This window comes from Panonychus citri, unplaced genomic scaffold (assembly GCF_014898815.1).
Source record: "Panonychus citri isolate SS breed McGregor unplaced genomic scaffold, ASM1489881v1 Contig00135, whole genome shotgun sequence".
Classification (NCBI taxonomy): Eukaryota; Metazoa; Arthropoda; class Arachnida; order Trombidiformes; family Tetranychidae; genus Panonychus; species Panonychus citri.
In genome coordinates, this window is record NW_026515540.1 from 1,575,579 (window position 1) to 1,599,344 (window position 23,766).

A 23,766-nucleotide genomic window follows, 5' to 3' on the forward strand; every position below is an offset into this window, starting at 1 on the left:
TAAAGATAATTCATCTAAATTAGTTACTGTTTCTGCTCAATAATCAAATTAAATCAGCAATTCAACTCTAACAATTAGTAATCACTGAATTTTGTCAACCCAAGTGAAATTAAGACACAATTAATTAAAAAGAGACAATTAACTGCACCACAGCATCAACAATATTAATCTAACGTATCAACTTAACCATCAATTTTTCAATTTTAATCTAATTTCAAACTAAATTAATTAAATTTAGTTGACCAATTAAAATTGGAATAACGATAACCTGAAAATCTGATTTAATTTTAAATGAGAAATACTTTTAATTACATTGAAACCTTTTCTCATTTCAAGTTGATTGTGATAATGAATAAAATGATTAATGATTAACAAATTTTCAAAATTAAATTTTAATGAACAATCAATAAATGGTGGTAAGTAAAACTTAAATAACAATTTCTTATTATGTAACATTATCATTTTGTTTTTAATTTTCATGATTTTAATGATTTCTTCATGGTTGAACGATACGTTTTTGATTGCGCTTGGTTTATATAGGCAATTGGTTAATTGCTATGAATGTTATGATGATAATTTAACCAATCAACGTCGGAAAGTAATTTATCCCCACAAAAAATAGGGAACATGCAAGTGATTGTTTTCATAAGGATATTTGAGAAAAGCAAATGATGATTACGATTTTATCCATGATTATAAGTTACACAATTAACTAAAGCCTTTAGTTGGATAGTCTTGTAGTGGATTGATAGTTAATCGGAAATCTTAATTCATTTTCGAGTTCGAAGTGATCTTCTTAGAGGTGTAGTTGGTTCTTTGGTTGGAGTCACTGATCGAGCTCTTGATCGGGTTGATGGTGTTTTTATGAGTTGAACTCGAGGGATTGAAAAATCGGGCAGCTCATCTTCAGCTTCTAATTGTTCCTCTTTAGTTTCGGGCTCTGGTTTCTTGTTTTGCTCAACTTTCGGAGTTTTAGCGCGAGCGCGCGTTACACGTGGAGTTGGAGCTTCCTCTTGTTCTTCGCTCTCGGATTCGAATTTTATTCTTTTAGCTACCCGTTCTTCTTCTCTTTTTTCTTGATTCTCGCTCTCTGATTGTGAGTCTTGTTTCATATTCACATCTTCTGGCGCTTCCTCTTTTTCTTCATTTTCATTCTCGGATTGAGAGTCTAACTTGATTTTCTTTACAATTTGTTGCTCCTCTTCTTCTTGACCTCCGTTCTCTAAATGTAAGTCTAATTTCATTTTCTTGACTAATTGTTCTTCTTCTTTTTTTTCGTTTTCATTTTCTGATTGTGAGTCCAATTTCATTTTTTCTTCGCCTGATTCTTCTTCTTTTTCATGATCATCATTCTCAGATTGAGAGTCCGACTTGATTTTTTCCACTTCTTCTTCTTCTTCACACTCTTCTTCTCCTTGTTGTTGTTCTTCTTCTTCGTCTTCGCCTTCATCTTTGTTTCTTTCTTCTTGTTCTTTTTCTTCTTCAACTTCTACGTCTTCTTCTTTTTCTTGGTCATCTTCTTGTTGTTCTTCTTGTTCTTCTTCTTGTTCTTCTTCTCCTTCTTCTTTATTTTCGTGATCTTCGCGATCTGATTGAGGATCTACTTCAATTTTCTCTTCTTTTGATTCTTCCTCCTCCTCTTGGTTCTTTTTCAGTAGAATTAACCCATTGGAACTTAATTTTTTCCCAACCTTTTCCTTTTTCTTTGCCTGTAGAAAAAAAATGATTAATTTTAAATTCTCATAAAACTTGTCAAGAAAAAATGCTTACATTAACTGGGAGTGGGTCGATCGGAATGAATTTACTAAGAGCACCAATTAAACCGACATATAAGCTGATGAAAGAAGCTCTGTTTGCACTGGTCGCCGCCATTAGTCCAGCCATAGCATCTTTTTTGATCGATTGTAAGCAAGCTTCGATAGATTTATCTTTAACCATATCAACTGGACAAATCCTAAGATAGGTTGTGAGCATTGCGAGTCCACCGAGTTTCTTGAATGGTCTTAGACTTACGAAAACATTTTTACTCAATACTTCTAGAATCTGAGGATTGCAAGTCTAAAAGGAAAGAAACCGATAAGTATTAACAAAACATTCTAATTGCTTAGTATTGAGAGATTGTTGTAAAGTTAAATAATTACTTTTTGGTTCTGGAAAATAATTAGGAAAAAATCCTTGGAAACCAACGAATTAGGTTTAGAAAAATATTCTTCTAATAATTTAAGCAAATGATCATATGCCCAGTCGGTATTAACATTGCTATGAATACACATTGATATCTGTTGAATAAAAAATGATTTAAATTAGTACATCAGCTAATTAAATTATTGTGTGTCCAGAAAAAATTTACTTACAACCCAGACACAAATTTTAGCAGCACTTGTTTGGATATTAGTATTGGAAGCCAAATCAATTCCTTTCTTGAACAATCCTTGAGCGATTTTATCATTTAAACCATCAGATGAAGTGAAAAATTTGACATGTGGCAGATTCATTAAAATTTTCGCAACTCTAGCTCGCAGTTCAACCTCTTTGGAATTACTATAAAGTTTTATAGCATCGATGAGAACAGGAATTAAGAACAAAACTGTTTCGAGTGTTTGTTCTTTCGATTTAAATATAATTTCTACCAAATCTAAACACTTGGATCTCAATATCTTTAGATTAGCTTTTGTATGTCTGTCGGTTGAGTATTTACTCCGGAATGCCGCTGATAATGCTTCATCTAATTGGAACATTTCATCATCATCAATCGGTGCTTCAGTTTCCTAAAGAAGTTCAAATTAGATCAATTTTAAATTCAAATAAACAATCAACTAAACATGATAAACATGTATACTTACATCTCCTGTAGCAGCGGCAGGCCCAAGTGCTAATGTAATTTTTGCTTTGAATTCATCATCAACATCTTCTTCATCGTCTTCTGAAACCTCTGATTCCTCTTCATCAGATTCTCCTTCAGGTTTATCAGCATCTTGGCCATTTGGTCCGTTCTCTTCTGCATCTTCATCTTCGTCTTCATCTTCGCTATCATTTTCATTTTCATCTTCCTCATCATCAAGTTTGTCAGCAAGTAAGGCGATCTTCAATTGTTCAAGTCCTTCGAGAGTAACATCAGAAACAATTAACCGGAAAGTTTTAATCATAATGGAAGAAAGGAACTGTGATTGGGCTGGAAATTGAGAGATCATTAAATCTAATAAAACATCAGGCCACTTAGGTTCATTCTCTTCTTGACTATCTCCCAACGAACGTTTGAAACACTCAAACAATTCATCGAAATTAGCTATTGCATCATCTATATCGGTAGATTGTTGGAAAGAGCTGATTGCATTAGCATAGAGCAAAGGTTTAAATATGTTGATTTGCTTTTCGTTTTCTACGTTAGATTTTAATTTTTTGAATTTGATTTTCATCTTTTTCATCTTCTTCCACAATGGTTCAGTCTAAATAAATGGCATAAGTTAAGAAAAGGTTAGAAAATGAATCTTTGAGAAGAAACTTGTAACTACAAGAATTATAGTTGACCAGTAATTGTTACCTTATCATCTTTCAATGGAACACCTCCTTTGATTAATCGTAAAGCATATAAACCAACACCTTCCATAACATCAGGATTATTTGAACAAGTTGCACTGATCAATTTAAAGAAAAGAGATTGAATTCTTGCAATCAGAGATCCAGTAGCTGGTTTGACTAAATTCTGAAATAAAGAAACAACAATTATAATCATCACCAGATAAATTAGTAAAGACGAATCAAAAACTCACCAAAGTTTCATCATTGGAAACATCAAAGTAACCATGAGCGAGGAGGAAATTTAAGACAGTTAATTTGATCTCTGGAGAATCTGAGATATGAGCTGATTTTACGAGATCTGTAAGCTAAAGAATTGACAATTTATCCAAAATTTATCATTAATAAACACTAAAATCAACAGAATTTACTAGTGATAATTACCTGACTAACGAGAAGAGTTCTCATTTTATCTTTAACTGAAACATCCTTGTAACCACGAACTTTTTCAATAACTCGATTGATCAAATTCTCGACAGCTTCACATTTAGTCTAATGAAATAATGAATATCAAATAATCATCTAATTGAAATAAAAGCTTAATCTATACTAACCTTTGAGTAAAGTTGAGCAACAGTTTTGGTATCAGTAATTACATCAAAACTCACAGTTCCAGGGCTGTAATATTAGTAAAATTAATTAGTGATTTAAGAAATTTGATTACATTCATTAACACTTACGATTCAGTTAAAAGTAATATGATCTTTGCTTGGAGTGAAGCATCATAATTGTCATAGTTGTCAATAAGGTCTTTTTGCTGAAAATTTGAGACATGTCACAATTAGTAAATAAAATTAGATCGAAATAATTAGTTTACTCACTAATTGCATAGCAAAATTGTGAAGGCGACAGGCTTGAGTTGTGAGACTTTGCATCCACAAATCCATCATTTTTTTTGAAAATACATAATCAACCTAAGAGAATGAGCAATAATAATTGTAATAACAGTCATTTGATTTGATTCACAATAAAATTGTGAATGCAAATAGATCAACTAACATTCGTTTCATTTAGATGAGGCAGAATGGCACTAATAAGGGACAGTCCAACTCGATGGTGTTTAGATGATTGATCATGACCAAAAAGCGTATCTATTTACCAGTAAAGAATAAATGAAAAGTTAGAGAAAAGATTCTAGAAAATGTACAGAAGATCAAATTATTCTTTGCTTACTATTGAAGACTCGCTTCCAATATATTTCCATTCGGTCGTCTTCATTTAAATAATGGAAAAGCTCAATACATGCTGGGTGGAGTGTAGGATAATTTAAGGCAGCGGCCTGAAAGAAAATTTAGAAACGCAATAGACTCAAATTAGTTAGAATTGATAAATTGTCAGAAGATTCATCTTACCTCGACAAATGCAACTAAATTATCGGCATCATCTAAATCAATCGATGGTATATGATTGAGGACTCGAGACAATTCCTGTTAACAAGGATGAAAATCATAAGTTATATCAAAAGTGATCGTTTGGTTGAAAATTGGAAGGAGATTTTTCACTTACCGGATGTTTACGAATCAACAAAATGAGATAAAGATAAAAAGGTGATGCGTCTCCATGCTCGTTACGTTTAAGGGATGATTTTAGAATTGAAGAAAAGGCTTCTGGCTTAAATTGATGATCAAATAGCATCTGAAAGATATTACAAATAGCTATATTGCATAAAGGCTTTTTAATTGCCAATTGGACCATGAATCTAATAAATTCTTTCAACGTCTCCTTGTCTGAAATATCAAGTTTTTTTGACTGTACTATTGAGATGAAAATGCAAGTCCAACTAGTTACCCCACTAATCGAAAGGTCATCATTAACATCACCAATAATTTTTTTACTCAGCTCAAGTAATTTAGAGATTCGAAAATCACTGAAAGAGTGAAGAATTTCAGTTAGAAGAAGAGTAGAACCAATTTTGAAAGAATCTTTAGCTTTTGTAGTTCCTTTGATGAGACGCTCAACGATGAAACACAAATTCTCCTCAAGAGATTCTTCATTATCCTAAGATAGAGAAAGAAAGTGAGAGACAAAAAACAAAAGATAAAAAACAAAATAAAGAAAGAGATTAATAAAAGATTTAAAAAAAATTATAACGAATAAATTTTACCTTATTCTTGGAGAGAATCTCAAGCAATTGAGAAGCAGAATTCAAACGGATCTTGGCATTGTTCGCGTGAAGCTTAGGTAATATTTTGAGAATATTTTCTCTCACTAAATTGTCTGGACAATCTACCGAATCACCCATCATACAGATTAAACTAATTATACAAAAGGTAAACCAACAAATTAAATTAACAAAATTAACGATTCAATTGAATCAACATGCAACTTGAAGGATTCAACATGTGCAACGCTCTTCGTTCATTGGCTCATCTGTAACTCGTCACATGATTTTCTTTTTGGCGGCAAATTTGATTTGATTTTCTTTTGATCAAATTCAATCATAATTATCGTTTTTTTTTTAATTTTCCGATTGATATAAAAGAGAAGATCAGTTTCAACTTTGATAAATTGGGGTTGATTGGTGACAAAGTGATTATCAGTTTGATTTGCCTTGGATTTCATTGATTTGATTGTTAATTAGTGTTTCGTAATCCAATTTACATATTTAACATGTTTAATTAATCATATTGTTGATAATCATAATTTTCTGTTTAATTGTTTGCGCTCTTTTCATTTAGTTTGACAAGTGTAATAGTTTCATTTATCAATCTGAGAAACAAAACAAGTTGAGAAAAATTTAAATCGTACAACATTAAAAAATAATTCATTAGTAAACATGTTTCGTATTTGAGTAGATGTGTAATTTTTTGGGGGATAAGAGGGTCGATGTGTATTTCTGATTCACTGTCTATTTCTCTGTGTGTATAAATGTGTATGTGTGTGTGTGTAAATGTATCTCAGTGTTGGTTTTGCTGTGTTTTCATTCGGGATCAGTTAAGATCCGTCTGAATAAAAGGAAAGCAATTGCTAAGATTAGTATCGCCATAATGTAGGTGGAGAAACGAGTCCTTGATGACTGGACAGTGGCTTCATAGACAGATGAATTTGATGAAATATTTGGTGTTGACTGTTGGGCTTTTAATTGTTGTTGTTGTTGTTGTGACCCTTCAGGGCTTGAATTGTTATCATGGTGTACAACTCCTATTCGTCGACGGCGAGTTTCAACACTATCATCATTCCTTTTGTCAGTATTTTCTTGGTTTGTTGTTGATCCTTCATCCATTTTTGCTGTTGTTTGATTTGAATTTAAGGTTGGATCGATTTCTTTAAATCTTATCTGCTTGGCTAATTCTTTAGCCTCTTGATTATCACTAGATGATTCAGCCTCTGAATCATCACTCAAATTTTTAAGCAGATTTTTGATTGCACCACACGACGGACACGACCAGGTTTGTGATTTAATTGCTAATTCACGTCTCTTCCGGTGTATAGTCTAATCCACCGATAGCTCCTCGTGACTCTGTAGGCATAAAACCAATTATCGCCAATAGAGCTGTACGAATTGACCAGGACGGTTGCCAGGATTCTGGATGATGACCAGAAATGCTTAAACAAATCTTTTTATTTACCTCAAATCGTCCATTTGATGTTAAAAGAATAATACTTGGAGGTTTCATTGGATATTCAGTGGGTAAAATTACTCGACCATGATAATAGCCACCAGCAAAATCACTATCAGCAGGACCTCGAACGGTAAAATGCCATTCAAACAGATTATGTTCCAATGGTTGAGCATAATAAATTTCCGTAGGCTCTGATAATTCAGCAGCTTCTTTCATTAACCTTTTAACTGCTGGGGATCGAAGATTAAACTGTGAGGCAAAAGAAGAAGAGGTCATCGTTAGTCTATAATTAAGCCTACAAATTGATACACAAAAATTAATTCAACAGCAACAATTAAAATAAAAAAAACCGAAACCAAACCAGAAACCAAAAAACATAAACAAACAAACAATTTAGGTTTAAGGCTCAACCTTAATCTTTGTTAAAACCCTTTTAGTTGGTCGACAATCAGACAGATGGAGTTTCCCAAATTCTTATTCAATGTTTTCTAATTTTACTCTCGCTTGTGCGCGTGCGCAAAAATCATGCGCAATTCGATTATTCTTTTTTTTGTTGTTCTCTAATAACCAAAAGTGTAAAATGAATTATCATTGAATGATAATCATTCCCCTTCTGCTTTTAATTGTTCTCAATGAAATTCTATTTCTTTGTTAATTGATTTATTTAAATTTTCTTCATTTAGTTAAAAAAAGTTGCCAGTCTTGAGCCGAGCAAAGAGTCGTCTTAATGTTGATGTTTTGAGTTGACACCAAACGTACTGGACTTGATCGAAAAGAGAAAAAAAAATCAAACAAATGATGTTTGCTTCAATGTCCACCAACAATGTTTATTATGCTGGACCCAAATTCACGGATCCACCATCACCTTCAAGTCTACCTAAACCTCCTTCTCACTGGATAAGTCAATTTTCATCATCTTCTTCATCATCATCGTCATCTTCTTCTTCTTTACCTGCATCTGTAACTACCATTTCATCGACAACATCTTTATCATCATCCCATAACCATAATCATAACCATAACCATCAGCAACATCATTGTGTTGATAAAATTAATCCATCTAAAATTTTGACATGTGATACACTTCATGTCACCAGTATCAACCATCATCAGCAATGTCATCAAGCTTTCAACAAAAATAACAACAACAACATCAACAAACTCAACAAAAACAAAAGAACCAAAAAATTATTAAGTAAACAAACTTGAGTTTAAATTTAATAATAATTTTTTTTGTGTCTCCACTATCACATCATCGTAAATATAACTGTTACTACACTTGATTATCTTGTCGATTGGAAAATATTGTAGGTTATTAACTTGACAAAGAGAAACGTCATTGAGTTAAAACCGATGCTCCAAGATAATCATCACTAGAGTTAATAAAACATCATCATCACTCAAATTTAATCAATTGATCTCTTAGTGAAAAAAAATGGTTATCTTTTTCCAATTACACTAACAGGTATTGATGGAATCAATTAATTGTATTCAATAGATTTTAACTTTTCACTATAAGCTCATTGAATAATAATAATAACTTTGGTGTACAACCTTCAAAGTTACATTGATTTTTTTTTTGCTTTTTTTCTCAATTAATTACAAATCAATAAATTATCCAAGATTTTAAGCAATTAGCTATGACTTGAAAACAGCTTCTCAAAAATGGATGAGTCACCTGGTGTAATGTAAATGATTGAGAAAAAAAACTTTTACGGTCGTAATCAAGTCAATTGAATGTGATCTCAGAGTATCAATTGATTAGATTGTAATTAATTTGATAAATTACGATTCCGAGAGAAAGAGATTGAGAGTTTTTGTTGATAAAAGTGATTTTCATCGTCCATTGAATTGGAAAAGGGTAATTAAGTTTTCACTTGATTTTTCTGAATTACAAATCAATTCTGTTGAATTTATTAAGCCAATGGAATAGATTAAGCGAAAGGTGAGCAACTAATTGTAATGCTTTTTTCATGGTGATCCGATTTTGGATTATTCTGATACAAGAAGTGTTGACTTTAATTCTCCGATTTCTCTCAATTCCTGTACAAGAGAAAAACAAAGAAATATTAGTAATTAATAACAATCGGTTGTTTAAAATCTTAATCAGTGACAGTTTGTTACCTTAATGATATCCAAGCCTCCAACAAGAGAGGAATTAACGTAAATTTGAGGGAAAGTCGGCCAATTGGAATAGGCTTTAAGTCCTTGTCGCACTTGTTCATCCTCTAGAATGTCAAAAGTCTCATAATCAGCTCCTTCTTCTTGAAGAATACCAATCAATTCCCGACTGAATTTGCATCTTGGAGCATCACGAGAACCCTTCATGAAGATCATCACTTTCGCCTGATTGATTAATTTTTTTAATCGATCCTCTAATTTGCCTTCACTCTCTCCTTCGGTTCCAGGCAAACCTGGAGCATTAACAGGAAAATTTTTAAAAACGGCTTCTTTAACTTTCTTGGTTAAAGCTGAAACATTGATCCCCTCAATCCGACCAAACTCTTTGCCCTTTACAACAATGAGACATGTTGGTACTGAAGCGACAGCATATTTATCACTGATCTCTTTACACTTTTCAACATCAACCTGGTAAAAGAAAAGACAAAAATTGAGTTAACCCCAAGAGCAAAATTAACAAAAACGAAAAGAATAAAATGTTACCAGAACAGCTTCAACAGGACCGAATGATGATTTATTAGAAATCACCTCATTTAGAACATCATTAATTTGTGAGCTTCGTTGTTCACCAAAAGAAGCAGTAAAATGAAGCACCAAAACATGATCTCTATTCAAAGAGAAAAACAATCACCATGAAAGGTGTGGAAAAGAAAATGATTAACCAAAAGTAAACCAAAAGATGACATTTTAATCTATTACTTACTTTGATTTCTCCAGATATTCGTCCAGATCAGAGCTAACGTTCAATCTGTTAATCGACATAATTAAACAATCAGTGAATCAAATAATCAACTGTAAACTCTAAACTGTAGTTCCACTTGAACATGAGCCTAAATCCAACAAGATCTTGGAAGAACATAAGTCTCACACTAGATGTCGCCACTTCGAATTTCACTTAATTGCGTTGGAATCGAATTGGATTTGAACAATTGAACAATCATGAAACAGTCGCTAAAACGATAATTCCAATTGTCCAATTCAGTACACATTCTTTTGAGTTTATGGATATGCTTATTACCTTTTTGTTCACAAGTTATGGAGACGAGGAAATAATTAACCTTTCGTTTTTCAATTGTTCATTGTTATTGTATTGATTGATTATCTGATCGCAATCAACAACATTCACGACTAATTGTTTCTAAATTTTGGTCTCTTATCATACAGTAAATATCAAAGAAAGAAAAGGAGAACAATTAAAATCAAAGGTTAGATAAATTTTTTCGTTATGAAAGTAAATTCTCATTAATATCTCACCAATTTAACTTTTAAAGAAGATGGAAATGAGTTTGATTAGTTTGATAGTTGAGTGAATTAATTGTTTGTTGTTACTTTTTCGTTTTCTTGATTATAATATGATTGATTGATTTCCGCCAGTTGGCTCTTCTTTTATGAATTTTACCTTCGATTGTTGTGATTAAATTGCTCAAGTTGCATCTTCTTAAATGTCTCCAGAAAATATTCATCATTTATGAAACATTTACTTTCCTCATCACAACCATTAGGTAAATTAACTGGTAATTTGATTATTAATCATTAACATTCAATGAGCGTTTTCTTACCTTTTCTTTCCTCTCATTTTTCTTAATTTTTTCACTTCGAACCATTAATATGATTGTGGTGTTGAATTCATCTCTCTGAATGTTTTTTTCTTCAATAATAAATTACCTCAGCGACGAAAATGACCAATTCCTTTATTCCGTTTCCGTTTCCTCCCTTTTCTGGCCTTTGTGTTTGCTCATTTGCAAAGACAATATTATACCACTAATATACTTTAAGAGCTTCAGATGGAACCATGAGAGTCCTCGGCGTGGGGAAACCTTTGTAGCTCGTGCGATTACACGAGTTGGCGAAATTGCAATATATTAGATGAGTCAGCCAAAGACTCAGTTGAAACGATGGGACTTATGATCCAGAAGATCATACGACTTCCACTGATGAGCTTCACCATGTTCGAAAACTTGTCAAGTGAAAGCTCATAAATATTGGCAAAAGAATTTGAAGGGACCAATTGAAATGAGAGCAATAATTTCCCGTTGAGATAAATCACAAATAAAACGTTGGACGTTGTTACTTTTACTCAGTTTATCGGATTAATATTCTAGCAATTAATAATCTTACTGTTTAATTATCTCATGAATCAATTACCCGAAATAGATAGAGATTGGTTTAAATGTACCATAAAATAGTTCGATTGAGTTAATCTATTTAATTGCCGATCGAAACGAAGAAAGTTTAACAATTTAGTAGAGTTTTGGCCTCAACGGAAAATATGAAAAGAAAAGTAACTTGGAAATTCCAAACTATTACTCAACTGAATCTCGACTCGATTTTGTTAGTCTCTTCAGAATCATCATCAAAATGAGCTCTCGAATTTGATCTACAAGTTGATATTCGAATCGATAAGAGTTAACTAATCGAATTGTGTAAATGTGTAAGTGATTGTAGTTGAATTTAGATTTTATTGATTTTCTAACTGATTAGTATACACTTGATGAAAAGTATCAGTGTCTGAATGGGCGATGGCTGTTCAAAAGATTTACACATTTTTAAGATTTCACAAAAAAATTGGTTTATAAAGTTTGTCGTTAATATTTACATGAAGGTTTTTTGAAAGGATAAGACAAAGAATCAAAAGAAGATTAATTTGAAATTACCGTTAACAATTTATCAGAAAAGAGTTGAGATACAAAAAAGGTTAAGGTTATTGATAGATAATCTCAGTGAGTGTGAATTATTAATAATCATTGTTGAAAAGCTGCTTCTGGTATTGCTCCTTGTTTGTTTAATTGGTTGAATACGTCGAAAGATTTTTGCAAGTCAAATGCGTTTTCGGCAAGACATTGGGCTGAAAATTGTCGATTCATATTCGTCATGGAGCAAAATTGTTGAACCATTGCTTCTTTACTTGCATCATCCAACATTAATGGTTGACTTTGTATCGATGGTTGTTGAATTAATAGTTGTTGTTGTTGTTGATTGAAACCGAGATCACCCAAACTACCAAGAGAAAGACTTTCAAGACAATCTGAACCAAAGCGATCTTCTTTGATACAGTTGATTATTGAATCAGTTTCCAACGTTCTACTAAATTGTTGAACTTGTTCAACTGTGGCATTGGTTATTACTAGTATATCATTAATTATGACAAACCCTTGACCTTGAGGAACAATGAGAAAAGTTCTTCCAAAGGCTCGAGTGTGTACTTGTTTTTTTGTAAACTCTTTAAAAACTCCATTCACAACCACAACGAAAAAGTTTTGTTGATAATAAAAGGGAACATCAATTTTCATCAAAGATGGAGCATGTTTAGTCCGTGGCATGGCTGCTAAGGCGTCGACAATTGCTTGACCTCCAACATGTAACAGTTTGGTTTTTGATTCACCATCGTCTCGAATTCTCAATAAATTTCGACTGCCAGAAATCATTGACTGAGTGAATGTATTAACTCTGGTAAAGGATAATAAAAGTAAATTATATTATCATTAAAAAAAACCTATCATCCTCTAAACGAAGAAGAAAAAAATGCAACTTACTTGTTATCAGTTCTCCCAATACTGTAAGAAAAAACAGCTTGATCATGATAAGCAGCAAGCATTGGTCTTCGATCATCAGAATCGTATATCTTAAAATATTGGTCTAAAAATTCGGCAACAAAATTCTTAATCTCATTTGGAATATGATGACCCTAGAGAGAAAATTAAGTTGAAATAATTGATTAAAATAAATTTAAGGAAATGTTATAATAATACTCACGTATGATGGAGGGATGTCATCGGTATCACCAACATCGAATCCAATAGCTGGAGGTAAATCAACTCCATCCTGAAAAAAAGGGGATAAGAAAAAAAATTAGAGAAAATTAAGATTAGGATTACAATCGAGTGAAAATTGTCACTGAGCAATTTAAACTTACCAATTTTGTTAGCTTAGGGAAACGTTTTCGCAAGGAACTGAAAATGCAAGGTTAGAGAGAGGAAAAGAGAAAGGAGATATTCTTGGTTTAGTTGCTCCAAAATCGTGACTCCAATAAAAAGTTCAGTCCGAGATTGGTGTGGATGTAAGAAAAGATAAATTGTCAGAATTAGTCTCAAATTCGAGTGTCAATCACTGGTTGATGACTTCAGATAACCAATGGTAAGGAAAATGAGACTTCACAACAGCACCTCTTTGAGCAACATTAACATTACATATACTTACCCGTTGCCGATTCAACATTTAAGACCCATGTTTGATTGAGAAGTGGGAAGGAGATGATGTTCATGAGGAGTTTACTGAAATCAATTAACGATCTAAGATCTTATCAAGATCTGACCGGGGGCAAGTTTCCTCCTCTCCATTCCCATTGGACTGAGCTAGTCCTTTTTTATGCTCTTTTTTTTCTTGCCCCATTTTTTAATTCAAGGCAAGAACTCAAAGTTCTTCTTGGCCTTTTTTTTCTCGGGTCGATGAAACATTGACGGTCAAAAACTTGACCCGTCAAATAGCGGCAACAATTGTGAGATGTCATATTGTCAAATTGGTGAAATTCATCCTTTCACACAACAAACTCACTTGTCTTTAATTATTGGTAAAAAAGAATATCTAATGATTAATCATCATACTAACCTGACCAGAGTACTTTTATCAGCTTCAGAGAAAGCGGCAGCATTAGCAAAAGGATTACCTTCGATTGCGAGTTCGGTCAACTCAAAGGTCTTAATATGGTCCAGTTCAGTGACAGATTTAATCTAAATTAGTCAAAATTAAAAAATATTAAGGTGAAAATTTGGCAAAAAGGGAATGAGGAAAAAAGTGAATTTAAAAATTACCTTATTTTTAGAGATGTCAAGAGCTTTTAAATTTTTACATATCGAGGAAAGATGAGATAATGGGCTCAGTGTAGTCAATTTGTTATCAGAGACACTTAAACCGACAATCTCAGAATACTCTTTCCTTATTTTCTCAACAATTAAATTAAATATAGATAGACGACTAAGGGGAATGTACAAATCCGATTCCAAGAAACTACGATCTTGATTGAAAGTATTTAAGAATAGTGATTTAAGTTGATAATTAAAACGTCCTTTAAGTGCAACAGATATTGTATCTTCGGTCTTTTTATTCATTGGTGGAGCGGGAATTGGACTTGGCTGTACACTAACAGGAAGTGCGTAACCATCAGTGTCGTATATGCGTCTACTACAAGCTCGAATAGCAGACATTTGATCTCCTCCTTGTATAAAGAAGACAGCTGAGTTATTTTCAGCATGGAACTATATGAATCAACCAGAGGATATGATTGAGAACAAAAAAAGATAAAATAAACATTAGAAATACATTAGTATAAACAAAAAGAGTCTCCATATAAATGAGTCTCTGAAAAAAAATATACTAACATTATATGGTAAAAAAACAACACCACTATTTTGCTGAAATTGATTCATTAAATGTTCCTTCGTACATTTAGCACCTCTAGGTACCTATCACATTCAAAGGAGAGAGAAACAAACAATATTAGTAAATGAAACATATTGTTTCATCATTTGAATGAAATGAAGAAAAAAACACATATAGGAAAATTTTATAAAAATACTAAAAAAAGGTTACACGTGATGAATACTTACCACAATTTTAAACCACATCTCAGAGTCATCAGCATCTTGATCTATCCTGTTTCTTCTGTCGATTTTGTAACGATCTTTTCTACTACCACTAGTAAAAAGAAATAAGAACAATATAAGATTAGTTGAAGTTAATAATTAAAAAGGAAATAAAAGACTTACGCTTGATATGATTTCAAATTCACCTTTCGGTGATCACCATCACGAGCCCTTGCGACTCTTCTATCTCTATTAGATCCCCGGTTACTATTATTATTATTGTTATTATTATTCGGACCTCGATCATCATGACCATCATACTAAAAAAGAAAAATAATTTGAAAATGTTAATACTTGAAAAGGAAAAATAATCATCAAAAAGGAACATTTTTGTTTACTTACTGAATCATTAACCGTACGGAAGAACCGCTTATTGGTATAACGAGCGTCTCTACGCCGACTTTCCTGTCATTGAGAAATGAATTAAATCCATGAGATGAACAAATTTACAACAACAATAAAGATGAATTAAAAAATTAACTTACCATCATGTTAGAATTAAAGTTAATTACCAAAACAAAAGAAAAACAATCAAAACCAAAATTGAACCAAAACCAAATTCTCAAGATGGTTGGAAATGAATGAAATCGAAAACATCGATAGTCCAATTCGATAATCGATTCATTTGAAGAACAAAAGCCAACGAATGCGCCACCTCTCGGATCGCTCATTAACTTTCGATTAAACGCAAAACTCGAAACTTTTAATATCAAATGAACTTACACTTTTTCGACAATCGAACATTAAAATTAACTCTTTCCCTCTTAACCATTTAACATGAATATTGATAATGACTTCAAATTTTGTTTACCTATGAAATTCGAGCACAAATGGACTTAAATTATTTTGGTTTTCCACAATTCGATTCCAAAAAACTTAGAACCTTCAAAACTCCGTTCATGTTGAAGTTTATCAAAGATTTCCACTCAAAATTGCTTCAATTTAATCGTAATTCAAATCCTTATACTCTAAAATTGTTGCTCATTTGATAACCATTCCTTTCAAATTTTCTCAAATAAAATTTCGATTACTAAAGTCAAACCATTTTACTCCATATAACTGCTGAGAATATTAGAAGTTTATTAATAATCAAATGAAACATTTATTTTCTTTCAAATAAACTGTAGGTAAAGATACTTGTTTCTAAAAGGAAAATCTTGTAAAACAAATCGGATTCACAATCAAGAGATCAGTTCAGCTTCTTAAATTTCCCTTGATGATTTGTCAGAATTTTCATCTGTAATATCGGCAACAAATCGGACATTGAAATTAATCCGTGCCAAGGCGATGTGGTGATTTAGACTGATAAACGTGAAAATATTACATTCGATTCTCAAAATTCTGGAAAACGGAGAAAACCGATTACGTATCATGTTCGAAGAACGTGATTATATGACCTTTTCACGGAGCAAAGCAAACTAATCTTCTTCGTTCTTCTGCATTCGAAGAGCTCTTCAAAAGTGCCTCATACAATCAAAAGTTCTGGATTAGAATCTAATGAAGAATATGTAACATTCATGTTCACAATCAAAGCTTAATCACCTTATGATTTATTGCTAACTAATTGTTAAAAAAATTCTTTGGAAATTCCTCACTAAATTTCTTCTAAATGAGTTATCGTTTCTGACTCTTCTTCACTTCCTTATTGAATCAAATCGCTATTCAATTCTTGTTTCCATTCGATTGTATTTCTATAAGTGATTAATCTGATTACGTAAAAGTGTTAAAGAACTTTCAATTTCATGTTGACCTTGAAAAAAACGAACGTATTTTCCCAAACTCAATTGTAAAGTGACGATGGAAACTGAACCGATTGAGGTTAAGGTATTGATAAGAATACCTGTTGATGTGAATGGGAAAACCGGAAAACGTAAATTACTGTAAATTGTTTCATTGAGCAATCAGCAGATAAGTTGAATTGATTTTTGATATGAAAAGAAAAAAAAAATTGACCATATAAACAAAAGTGTAAATCTTTTCACTTTAATTACATTAAGTTAACTCAATTTAGTAAAACTAATTTTTCATTTGTTTACATTTTTCCAAACAAAGAATTGATTTTTTCAAATCAATTTCATCTGATGTTTCACTGAATAAAAGTGAGTAAATTATAAACAAATGATACCATAAATAAGGTAATTCTTTCAAAGATAAAGCTTTCATTGTATGATTTTTGGAAATATTTAACACCCCAAGGCGAGTATATTTCTTTCCGGATAAAGTTACCTCTTCATCTTGATTTAAATGTGAATAAATCGAAAGGCAACAATTAACAATAATGTTCAGTGGTTGAATTAACTTTGGCTGTAGAGAGATGACTTTACTTGTTAGTGAGAAAACCTCATCACAGGTAATTAAAGCCTCTGATTTATCTGATTTATCAAATAAATCACATGCCATGATTAATTTAACTCGAGCCAAACCAAGAAAAGCCAAAATGTTATCCGGTGATTGTTTAATCACTTCTTTATAGATTGTTGAACCTTCTTCGTGATCATTGAGAAGTGTCTTTATTTCACCAATCCGAATTTCTTCATAGTAATTTTCTTCCGCCATTTTTCCATCACCACCATGGTTAACTCTTAATTGTATCGATCGAATGAAACATTTGTTAGCATTAACATAACTTCCTCGGACGAAATAAGCTTGACCCAAACACTGCCACAATCTCCGATCGCCGTCATTGATTCGTATACATTTCTGGTAGCATTTGATACTTTCTTCAATTTGTTTTTTCGCTTCAAAACAAAGGCCCAATTTAAATAGTGGCTCGAAATTCTCAGGACAACAAGGTATACTCGCGATATCAACCTCCTCCGTCATGGTTAATCCTTTTGGAACCTTAAAAACTGAATTAACAATAAACAACAATCAGTGAAAAAAAAGATAAACAAAGTCTATTCTTACTACTTTTTCTCTGTAAATAGACAAAAGTCTATTTTCACTCAGCCTAATTATCTGGCGCTAAATGAATTTATGATTATTTAAACCTCATCAGTCTATTAATTGTTAACAACAATTCAATTAAAATTAGTGACAATTATCAATTCAATCGAATAGAATAGAATTTCGAATGGATTTATTGCGAATTTTAATTGTTTCTCTTTTACTCTTACAAAATGATAATTTCTCTCTCGTATCTATTATGATAATCGTGATGATGATTAACACCAAAGAGATAATTGTTACTCTATTGATTAACACTTTGTGGTAATCAAATCCTTTTGTATTGATAATTAGTCTCCATTTTATAATCTCATCTAATGGATATTGATTCTTAGTGATTATGTTTCATCAACTTCTTAACAACAACAATTAAAATAATTAAACAGAAAATTATGATTGAATTTGATCAAAAGAAAATCAAATCAAATTTGCCGCCAAAAAGAAAATCATGTGACGAGTTACAGATGAGCCAATGAACGAAGAGCGTTGCACATGTTGAATCCTTCAAGTTGCATGTTGATTCAATTGAATCGTTAATTTTGTTAATTTAATTTGTTGGTTTACCTTTTGTATAATTAGTTTAATCTGTATGATGGGTGATTCGGTAGATTGTCCAGACAATTTAGTGAGAGAAAATATTCTCAAAATATTACCTAAGCTTCACGCGAACAATGCCAAGATCCGTTTGAATTCTGCTTCTCAATTGCTTGAGATTCTCTCCAAGAATAAGGTAAAATTTATTCGTTATAATTTTTTTAAATCTTTTATTAATCTCTTTCTTTATTTTGTTTTTATCTTTTGTTTTTGTCTCACTTTCTTTCTCTATCTTAGGATAATGAAGAATCTCTTGAGGAGAATTTGTTTCATCGTTGAGCGTCTCATCAAAGGAACAAAGCTAAAAGATTCTTTCAAAATGGTTCTACTCTTCTTCTAACTGAAATTCTTCACTCTTTCAGTGATTTTCGAATCTCTAAATTACTTGAGCTGAGTAAAAAAATTATTGGTGATGTTAATGATGACCTTTCGATTAGTGGGGTAACTAGTTGGACTTGCATTTTCATCTCAATAGTACAGTCAAAAAAACTTGATATTGAAAGGTGTTTTTCAATGGAGGGAGATCACGTGGGTACATTAGAGGAAATACAGAGTTTTAAATGATCGTAATTAAGTGACAATCAAGAGATGAAACCAATTAGGTTAATGTAAACATTTGCCAAATTATTTGCAGATCTATGGAGATGCTGAAAGAATCGGTTGATCCATTGAACGTGACGGTTTTTAGTGACATTTTTTGAAGATGTTATTTTAAACATTTGGTCAACAAAAGCTCGAGATGGTCAATGGTTCTCCCCTACAGCAAAATATTCAACATATTTTACTGCTTCCAATTATTTCGCTAATTTCTCCACGGTTGCAGCATCACCATCACGAAGATCATCAGGTATTTACACCAAAGAGAATGAGCGAGTGAAAGAGTAAACAAAAAGAGAAAATGTGTTTATGAGAGAGAAAAGTGTAAAAAGATTCTTGTGTTAACCTGTGAAGTCTTTTGTTATCATTACTGTAAGAGAAAATGGTCATCACTCTCTTCTTCCTCCTTCTTTCAGGTGCTCTCAGGTAAATATATCAATACCTTGCTCTTTCTTTTCTCTAATCATTTAAACTGAAAGAAAAGGAGAGAAAGAGATTGTTATTTACTGAAGAGCACCTGTGTGTTTGTCCACCTCTTTCTCTCTCTCTCTCTCTCTCTCTCTCTCCACAGGAAGATGAAGATGAGCAAGAATAGTTGTTGGTCATCTTCTTCCCTGAAGTAATAATAAAAAGACTTCACAGGTTAACAAGAATCTTTTTACACTTTTCTCTCTTTGTTTCCCTCTCTTTCATTTTTTCTTCTCTTCTCTCATTTTTATTTTCTCTTCCACCAGATAAACCCGCAGGTTAGACTGCAAGACTCACCGTTGAGAATCTTGAAACTATCATTGGATTTCCAGGCAAATTGATCATCAAAATGTTCTCTTCTAATTATTTAACATTCGTTTTTTTGATTGTGATACTTTTCAATTTAACTGGACAGTTATGTCAGTTAGTTGATTCACCTTTAATTATCGAACCTTCATCATCATCATCTTCTAGTGATTCACCAGTAATAAGCAGTGATTTATCATCTTCTTCATCACCTTCAGAATCATCAATCGATTCAACATATGAAGATACCAAACAATCAGATGATAATCATCATGGATCTAAAAAGAAACGCTATCATCCAGCTCGTCATCTAGTAAGTATCTTCATTTATATTAATATTTCATTGTCGGAATCAAGTTTTAGTTAATTTTTTTATCTAATCAACAATTTGTGTTTCTTTTTTCTAATCTCTTTATCTCTTCCTCTCTCCCAGAGTTCAATACTTTAATGAATAGATCACCTCATCACCTATCACATGGTCTGATTGGATATTGATTCTCAGTGATTATGTTTCATCAACTTCTTAACAACAACAACAACAATTAAAATAATCGATGACAATCAACACCCAAGAAGCCGAGAATCAAATACTGAAATAGTTAAACAACTGAGTAAAGCACAAAGAAGAATTCAAGAATTACCAAAAGAAGAGGACGAAGATGAAGATGAAGATGAAGATGAGGATGAGGATGAAGATGAAGATGATGTGGATGCTCCTGTAGACGATGATCCACCTTGGTAAGAGTGAGAACTTGATGAAGATGATGAAGTTAAGTTTCGCCAAACATATTGGAACCTTTCGTCCTGAGCACTACCACGAAGTCCCGATAATTGTGAATTTAACCAACTTGTGTCATTGTCGTAATTGGATCGAGATGATGATTGGCCTCTACTCGCTTTATCCATTCACGAATTTAATTGTAACAAAAAGGATCAACAATCAACAATCAATTGTCAATATTTCCACCTGATCCAACAATCCAGATGAAAAAGGTAAATTAAACTTGGATAACTATTTAATAACAATGTTAATGTTTATATGATGATTTTGGAGGCAAATCAAAAATGTAAACAAAAAAAAAAGTTAATTGTTGATTTGACACTTAAATTGTATCAAGTTTGTTGGTTAAATGATGACAATTAAATTTGTCTTGAAACAGCACTGTTATTATATATCAAGTTTTCATATTAAGTGTTGGACTGATGATAACAGAATCAATCAGAAGGATGGATTTAAATTAATTGTTGTAAGATAGATATTGATTGTTGTTAAATTGTGAACACACAGAAATCAAATGAACCGCACTCGTTTACTTGATTACGGTTTGTAAAGCAATTACTGATTGTTGGATCAAGTTGGAAACAAATTTCAATGTAGTTAAGCAACACAATCAATTGGAGGCTGACTCAACACAATAAGTAGCTGGTGTTACTATTTAAGATAACAATTTATTAATCATGTAAATTGTTACAATTTGAACAAAAAGTGTGAAAACAATATTGATAATTAGATAGACAATCAGTTCATTGGTTATTTTTCATTGATTGTGAAAAGATGCCTACGGAAACTAATCAGCTGAATTACAGAAATTAGTAAAACTGATTAATCATATTAGTCAATTAACAACTAAACTTATTGATTAACTATTCTGATGATAATTGATGAAATTTAAGACAAATTGTTAATTCGTCTATTTGATTCATCATCATCTCTTACAGTCTTGATTGCAATCAGGTCATTCATCTATTAGATTAATCCTTTCATCTGGATTTAGCTAATCAAGATTAAATTATGCAACACAATTAAAATATAATCTACAATTTAGAAACTAACAATAAGAAAAAAAAACCCAGAAAACTGGTTAACCTTTTCCATGAAATTCAAATACGATCTAAGTGATTAATTTTCGTGCAAATTGTTAACCAACAATCAAATCAATAACAGAATCATTGAAATTTTCAAGGTTCTGATGAAAATCAAACCTTTACCCTTTCAATCAAACAAAATGTATTGATAAATTGCTACTTTTAATCAACTTCACAATGATAACTGATCAAAAATCAGTGAAATTTATCCTAATCAAATTAGTTTGTTAATCTAATGATTAACTTATAAAAATCAATGTAACAATTTGACAACTTTTCCTGATTAAAATTGATGATTACATTGAAATTAAACTGAAAAATTTCATCACCCAATTAGTTAATTTTGTTTTTTTTTCTGGAAAACAATTAATCAATCAAGTTAAATAACCTTTAATTAAGTCAAACAATTAACTCTTATTGAACCGGAAAACGACTTAAATTAAACAACAGAAAAAAACTTAATCTAATCTTAAGATAAACTCATGTTATCCTTAATCTAAACGGCAAATGATCAAATTGTGTACTAATTGTGATCTTAAATTAAATTATAATCTACACACACCGAAAACACTTAGCACCTTAAGGTCAACCAATTAACTAATCATCACAATAATGATCAGATAATTAATTAGAGATAAAAAAAAAGGTTATCATAAATGTAAACAATGCAAAAAAAACACCAAAATTTATTAACTAATCAGTACAACAATCAACTGATTATCAATTTACTTGCAATTAACTATCAATTAAAAATCATTTTATTTCATCCATAATTAAATAAACGAGCAACTATTTATATCTCTTAATTGTAATCACAATTAAATTGATCATTATTCTTAGTTAATTACTAATATTAACACTATCAAATCTTGTTAATTGTAACAATTACTCACAGATTGATAATAATTGTAAGTTATTTATGTGAAATAAAAAAGCTAATCAATTATCATTACCCAACAATTAGATTTAATTGTTTAACTATCATTGAATGACGTTAATTGTGGCTATTTTTACCAATGCTATATTTAAGTAAATCAATGAGAGATTTTAAATTGTCAACACAATTAAAACTAATTGATCAATCAGGTTGATCAATTTCATACGAAAATTAATTACTAATTGTTATTATGCAACTAAATCAATTACATAAGCTAATAATAATCAGTAGATTGATAAATAAAAACAAAACAATAGTAAACACAATTAGCTAATGTAATGAAACTAATTAGATGATGAAAACTTTAGTCACAATTAAAATTCATCTTAATTTTGATCAACCAATTTAATCTTAATGGCGATTTGAAAAGATGAACAATCAAACCAAATTAACCATCACACTTTCATTTGGTTAATATTTGATCAACGAGACGTGTGATGATTGGTAACAATTAAACGAACCCAACCAATTTATTTAAGGAATCATATTTATATTAAATCATAATTCAAATTGTGATAATAACAATTGATTGTAATGATTAATAAAAAAAAAGGATCCTAACCCTTGCCATTGAATAATAAGTTAACCCTGAGAGAAATGAAATAAAAAAGTTAATGGGTTAAGATTTCAAATGATTATTAAATTTAATTGTCACATAAAATATATTATGTTCAGACCATTTAATCCTTTGCTAACTGTAAACATAAATATAGGTGGAAACAATTAAATTAAATAATGATCAACAATCAAAACGATTGGGAAAAGCAATCAAAACATTGGACCAACAATCAACATATAAAAACCAAAACGGTTTCTCAACACAATCAACAACTTAAAAAATGTAACATAAATCAAATCCACTTAATATCTTAATCAAAGGGGTTTCAAGAGCTTAATCATTAACCATTGATCCTTAATCATTATCATTATCATGATTAACAGTTATCCTATAGACAATTTAAACTCCCAGTCAATAAAAAATGATTAACAATCAAGTTTCAATTGGTTTTCCCTTTTACTGTTAACCCGTTTCAATGTTTACTTTTTTCAACCTAACCCTTTACATCAACAATTTACTGATTATTTATTATAA

The 23,766-nt window shown here is 31.4% G+C and overlaps 5 protein-coding genes across 5 annotated transcripts; all 5 read right to left on the reverse strand.

Moving 5' to 3' along the window:
* Positions 1 to 368: 368 nt before the first annotated feature.
* LOC128392064 (myb-binding protein 1A-like protein) lies at positions 369 to 5,917 on the reverse strand. The gene is made up of 16 exons (XM_053352045.1): positions 5,681 to 5,917; positions 5,083 to 5,574; positions 4,929 to 5,003; positions 4,750 to 4,855; positions 4,576 to 4,667; positions 4,398 to 4,490; positions 4,257 to 4,333; positions 4,131 to 4,194; positions 3,961 to 4,068; positions 3,771 to 3,884; positions 3,542 to 3,703; positions 2,844 to 3,446; positions 2,355 to 2,768; positions 2,142 to 2,279; positions 1,771 to 2,058; positions 369 to 1,709 (listed from the first exon to the last, which is right to left on the reverse strand). Exons 1-16 carry the CDS (start codon positions 5,819 to 5,821, stop codon positions 771 to 773), a joined length of 3,906 nt encoding a protein of 1,301 aa, XP_053208020.1. The 5' UTR covers positions 5,822 to 5,917; the 3' UTR covers positions 369 to 770.
* A 255-nt stretch (positions 5,918 to 6,172) lies between these two features.
* LOC128392067 (ubiquitin-conjugating enzyme E2 J1-like) lies at positions 6,173 to 7,593 on the reverse strand. The gene is given in 2 exon segments (XM_053352049.1): positions 6,173 to 6,995; positions 6,997 to 7,593. Coding segments are annotated over 2 exon segments (918 nt in total). The 5' UTR covers positions 7,416 to 7,593; the 3' UTR covers positions 6,173 to 6,496.
* Positions 7,594 to 8,953: 1,360 nt separating this feature from the next.
* On the reverse strand, positions 8,954 to 10,182 carry LOC128392068 (glutaredoxin 3-like). Its single transcript, XM_053352050.1, has 4 exons — positions 10,024 to 10,182; positions 9,804 to 9,927; positions 9,264 to 9,728; positions 8,954 to 9,182 (listed from the first exon to the last, which is right to left on the reverse strand). The coding sequence occupies exons 1-4, from the start codon at positions 10,080 to 10,082 to the stop codon at positions 9,132 to 9,134; spliced, it is 699 nt and encodes a 232-aa protein (XP_053208025.1). The 5' UTR covers positions 10,083 to 10,182; the 3' UTR covers positions 8,954 to 9,131.
* Positions 10,183 to 11,759: 1,577 nt separating this feature from the next.
* LOC128392065 (nuclear RNA export factor 1-like) lies at positions 11,760 to 15,579 on the reverse strand. Its single transcript, XM_053352047.1, has 11 exons — positions 15,445 to 15,579; positions 15,302 to 15,364; positions 15,083 to 15,219; positions 14,924 to 15,011; positions 14,696 to 14,779; positions 14,129 to 14,572; positions 13,926 to 14,047; positions 13,234 to 13,270; positions 13,074 to 13,142; positions 12,854 to 13,005; positions 11,760 to 12,767 (listed from the first exon to the last, which is right to left on the reverse strand). Exons 1-11 carry the CDS (start codon positions 15,448 to 15,450, stop codon positions 12,062 to 12,064), a joined length of 1,908 nt encoding a protein of 635 aa, XP_053208022.1. The 5' UTR covers positions 15,451 to 15,579; the 3' UTR covers positions 11,760 to 12,061.
* Positions 15,580 to 16,907: 1,328 nt separating this feature from the next.
* Positions 16,908 to 21,159, reverse strand: LOC128392066 (tetratricopeptide repeat protein 37-like). Its single transcript, XM_053352048.1, has 2 exons — positions 20,512 to 21,159; positions 16,908 to 17,808 (listed from the first exon to the last, which is right to left on the reverse strand). The coding sequence occupies exons 1-2, from the start codon at positions 20,774 to 20,776 to the stop codon at positions 16,976 to 16,978; spliced, it is 1,098 nt and encodes a 365-aa protein (XP_053208023.1). The 5' UTR covers positions 20,777 to 21,159; the 3' UTR covers positions 16,908 to 16,975.
* Positions 21,160 to 23,766: the final 2,607 nt, after the last annotated feature.

Excerpts from the sequence above, each read along its gene's own strand:
- LOC128392064 (XM_053352045.1), bottom strand. The coding sequence starts at position 5,821 with ATGATGGGTGATTCGGTAGATTGTCCAGACAATTTAGTGAGAGAAAAT. Across the intron at positions 3,447-3,541 it reads TTCCATTGAAAGATGATAAG|ACTGAACCATTGTGGAAGAA; the intron begins GTAACAATTACT and ends CCATTTATTTAG. Across the intron at positions 2,280-2,354 it reads CTAAAATTTGTGTCTGGGTT|ATATCAATGTGTATTCATAG; the intron begins GTAAGTAAATTT and ends TTTATTCAACAG.
- LOC128392068 (XM_053352050.1), bottom strand. The coding sequence starts at position 10,082 with ATGTCGATTAACAGATTGAACGTTAGCTCTGATCTGGACGAATATCTG. Across the intron at positions 9,928-10,023 it reads GAATATCTGGAGAAATCAAA|AGATCATGTTTTGGTGCTTC; the intron begins GTAAGTAATAGA and ends CTCTTTGAATAG. Across the intron at positions 9,183-9,263 it reads GAGGCTTGGATATCATTAAG|GAATTGAGAGAAATCGGAGA; the intron begins GTAACAAACTGT and ends TCTCTTGTACAG.
- LOC128392065 (XM_053352047.1), bottom strand. Across the intron at positions 15,012-15,082 it reads AATTTGAAATCATATCAAGC|TGGTAGTAGAAAAGATCGTT; the intron begins GTAAGTCTTTTA and ends TCTTTTTACTAG. Across the intron at positions 14,780-14,923 it reads AGATGTGGTTTAAAATTGTG|GTACCTAGAGGTGCTAAATG; the intron begins GTAAGTATTCAT and ends TGAATGTGATAG.
- LOC128392066 (XM_053352048.1), bottom strand. The coding sequence starts at position 20,776 with ATGGATAAAGCGAGTAGAGGCCAATCATCATCTCGATCCAATTACGAC. Across the intron at positions 17,809-20,511 it reads ATCTTCGTCCTCTTCTTTTG|TTTTTAAGGTTCCAAAAGGA; the intron begins GTAATTCTTGAA and ends TTGTTAATTCAG.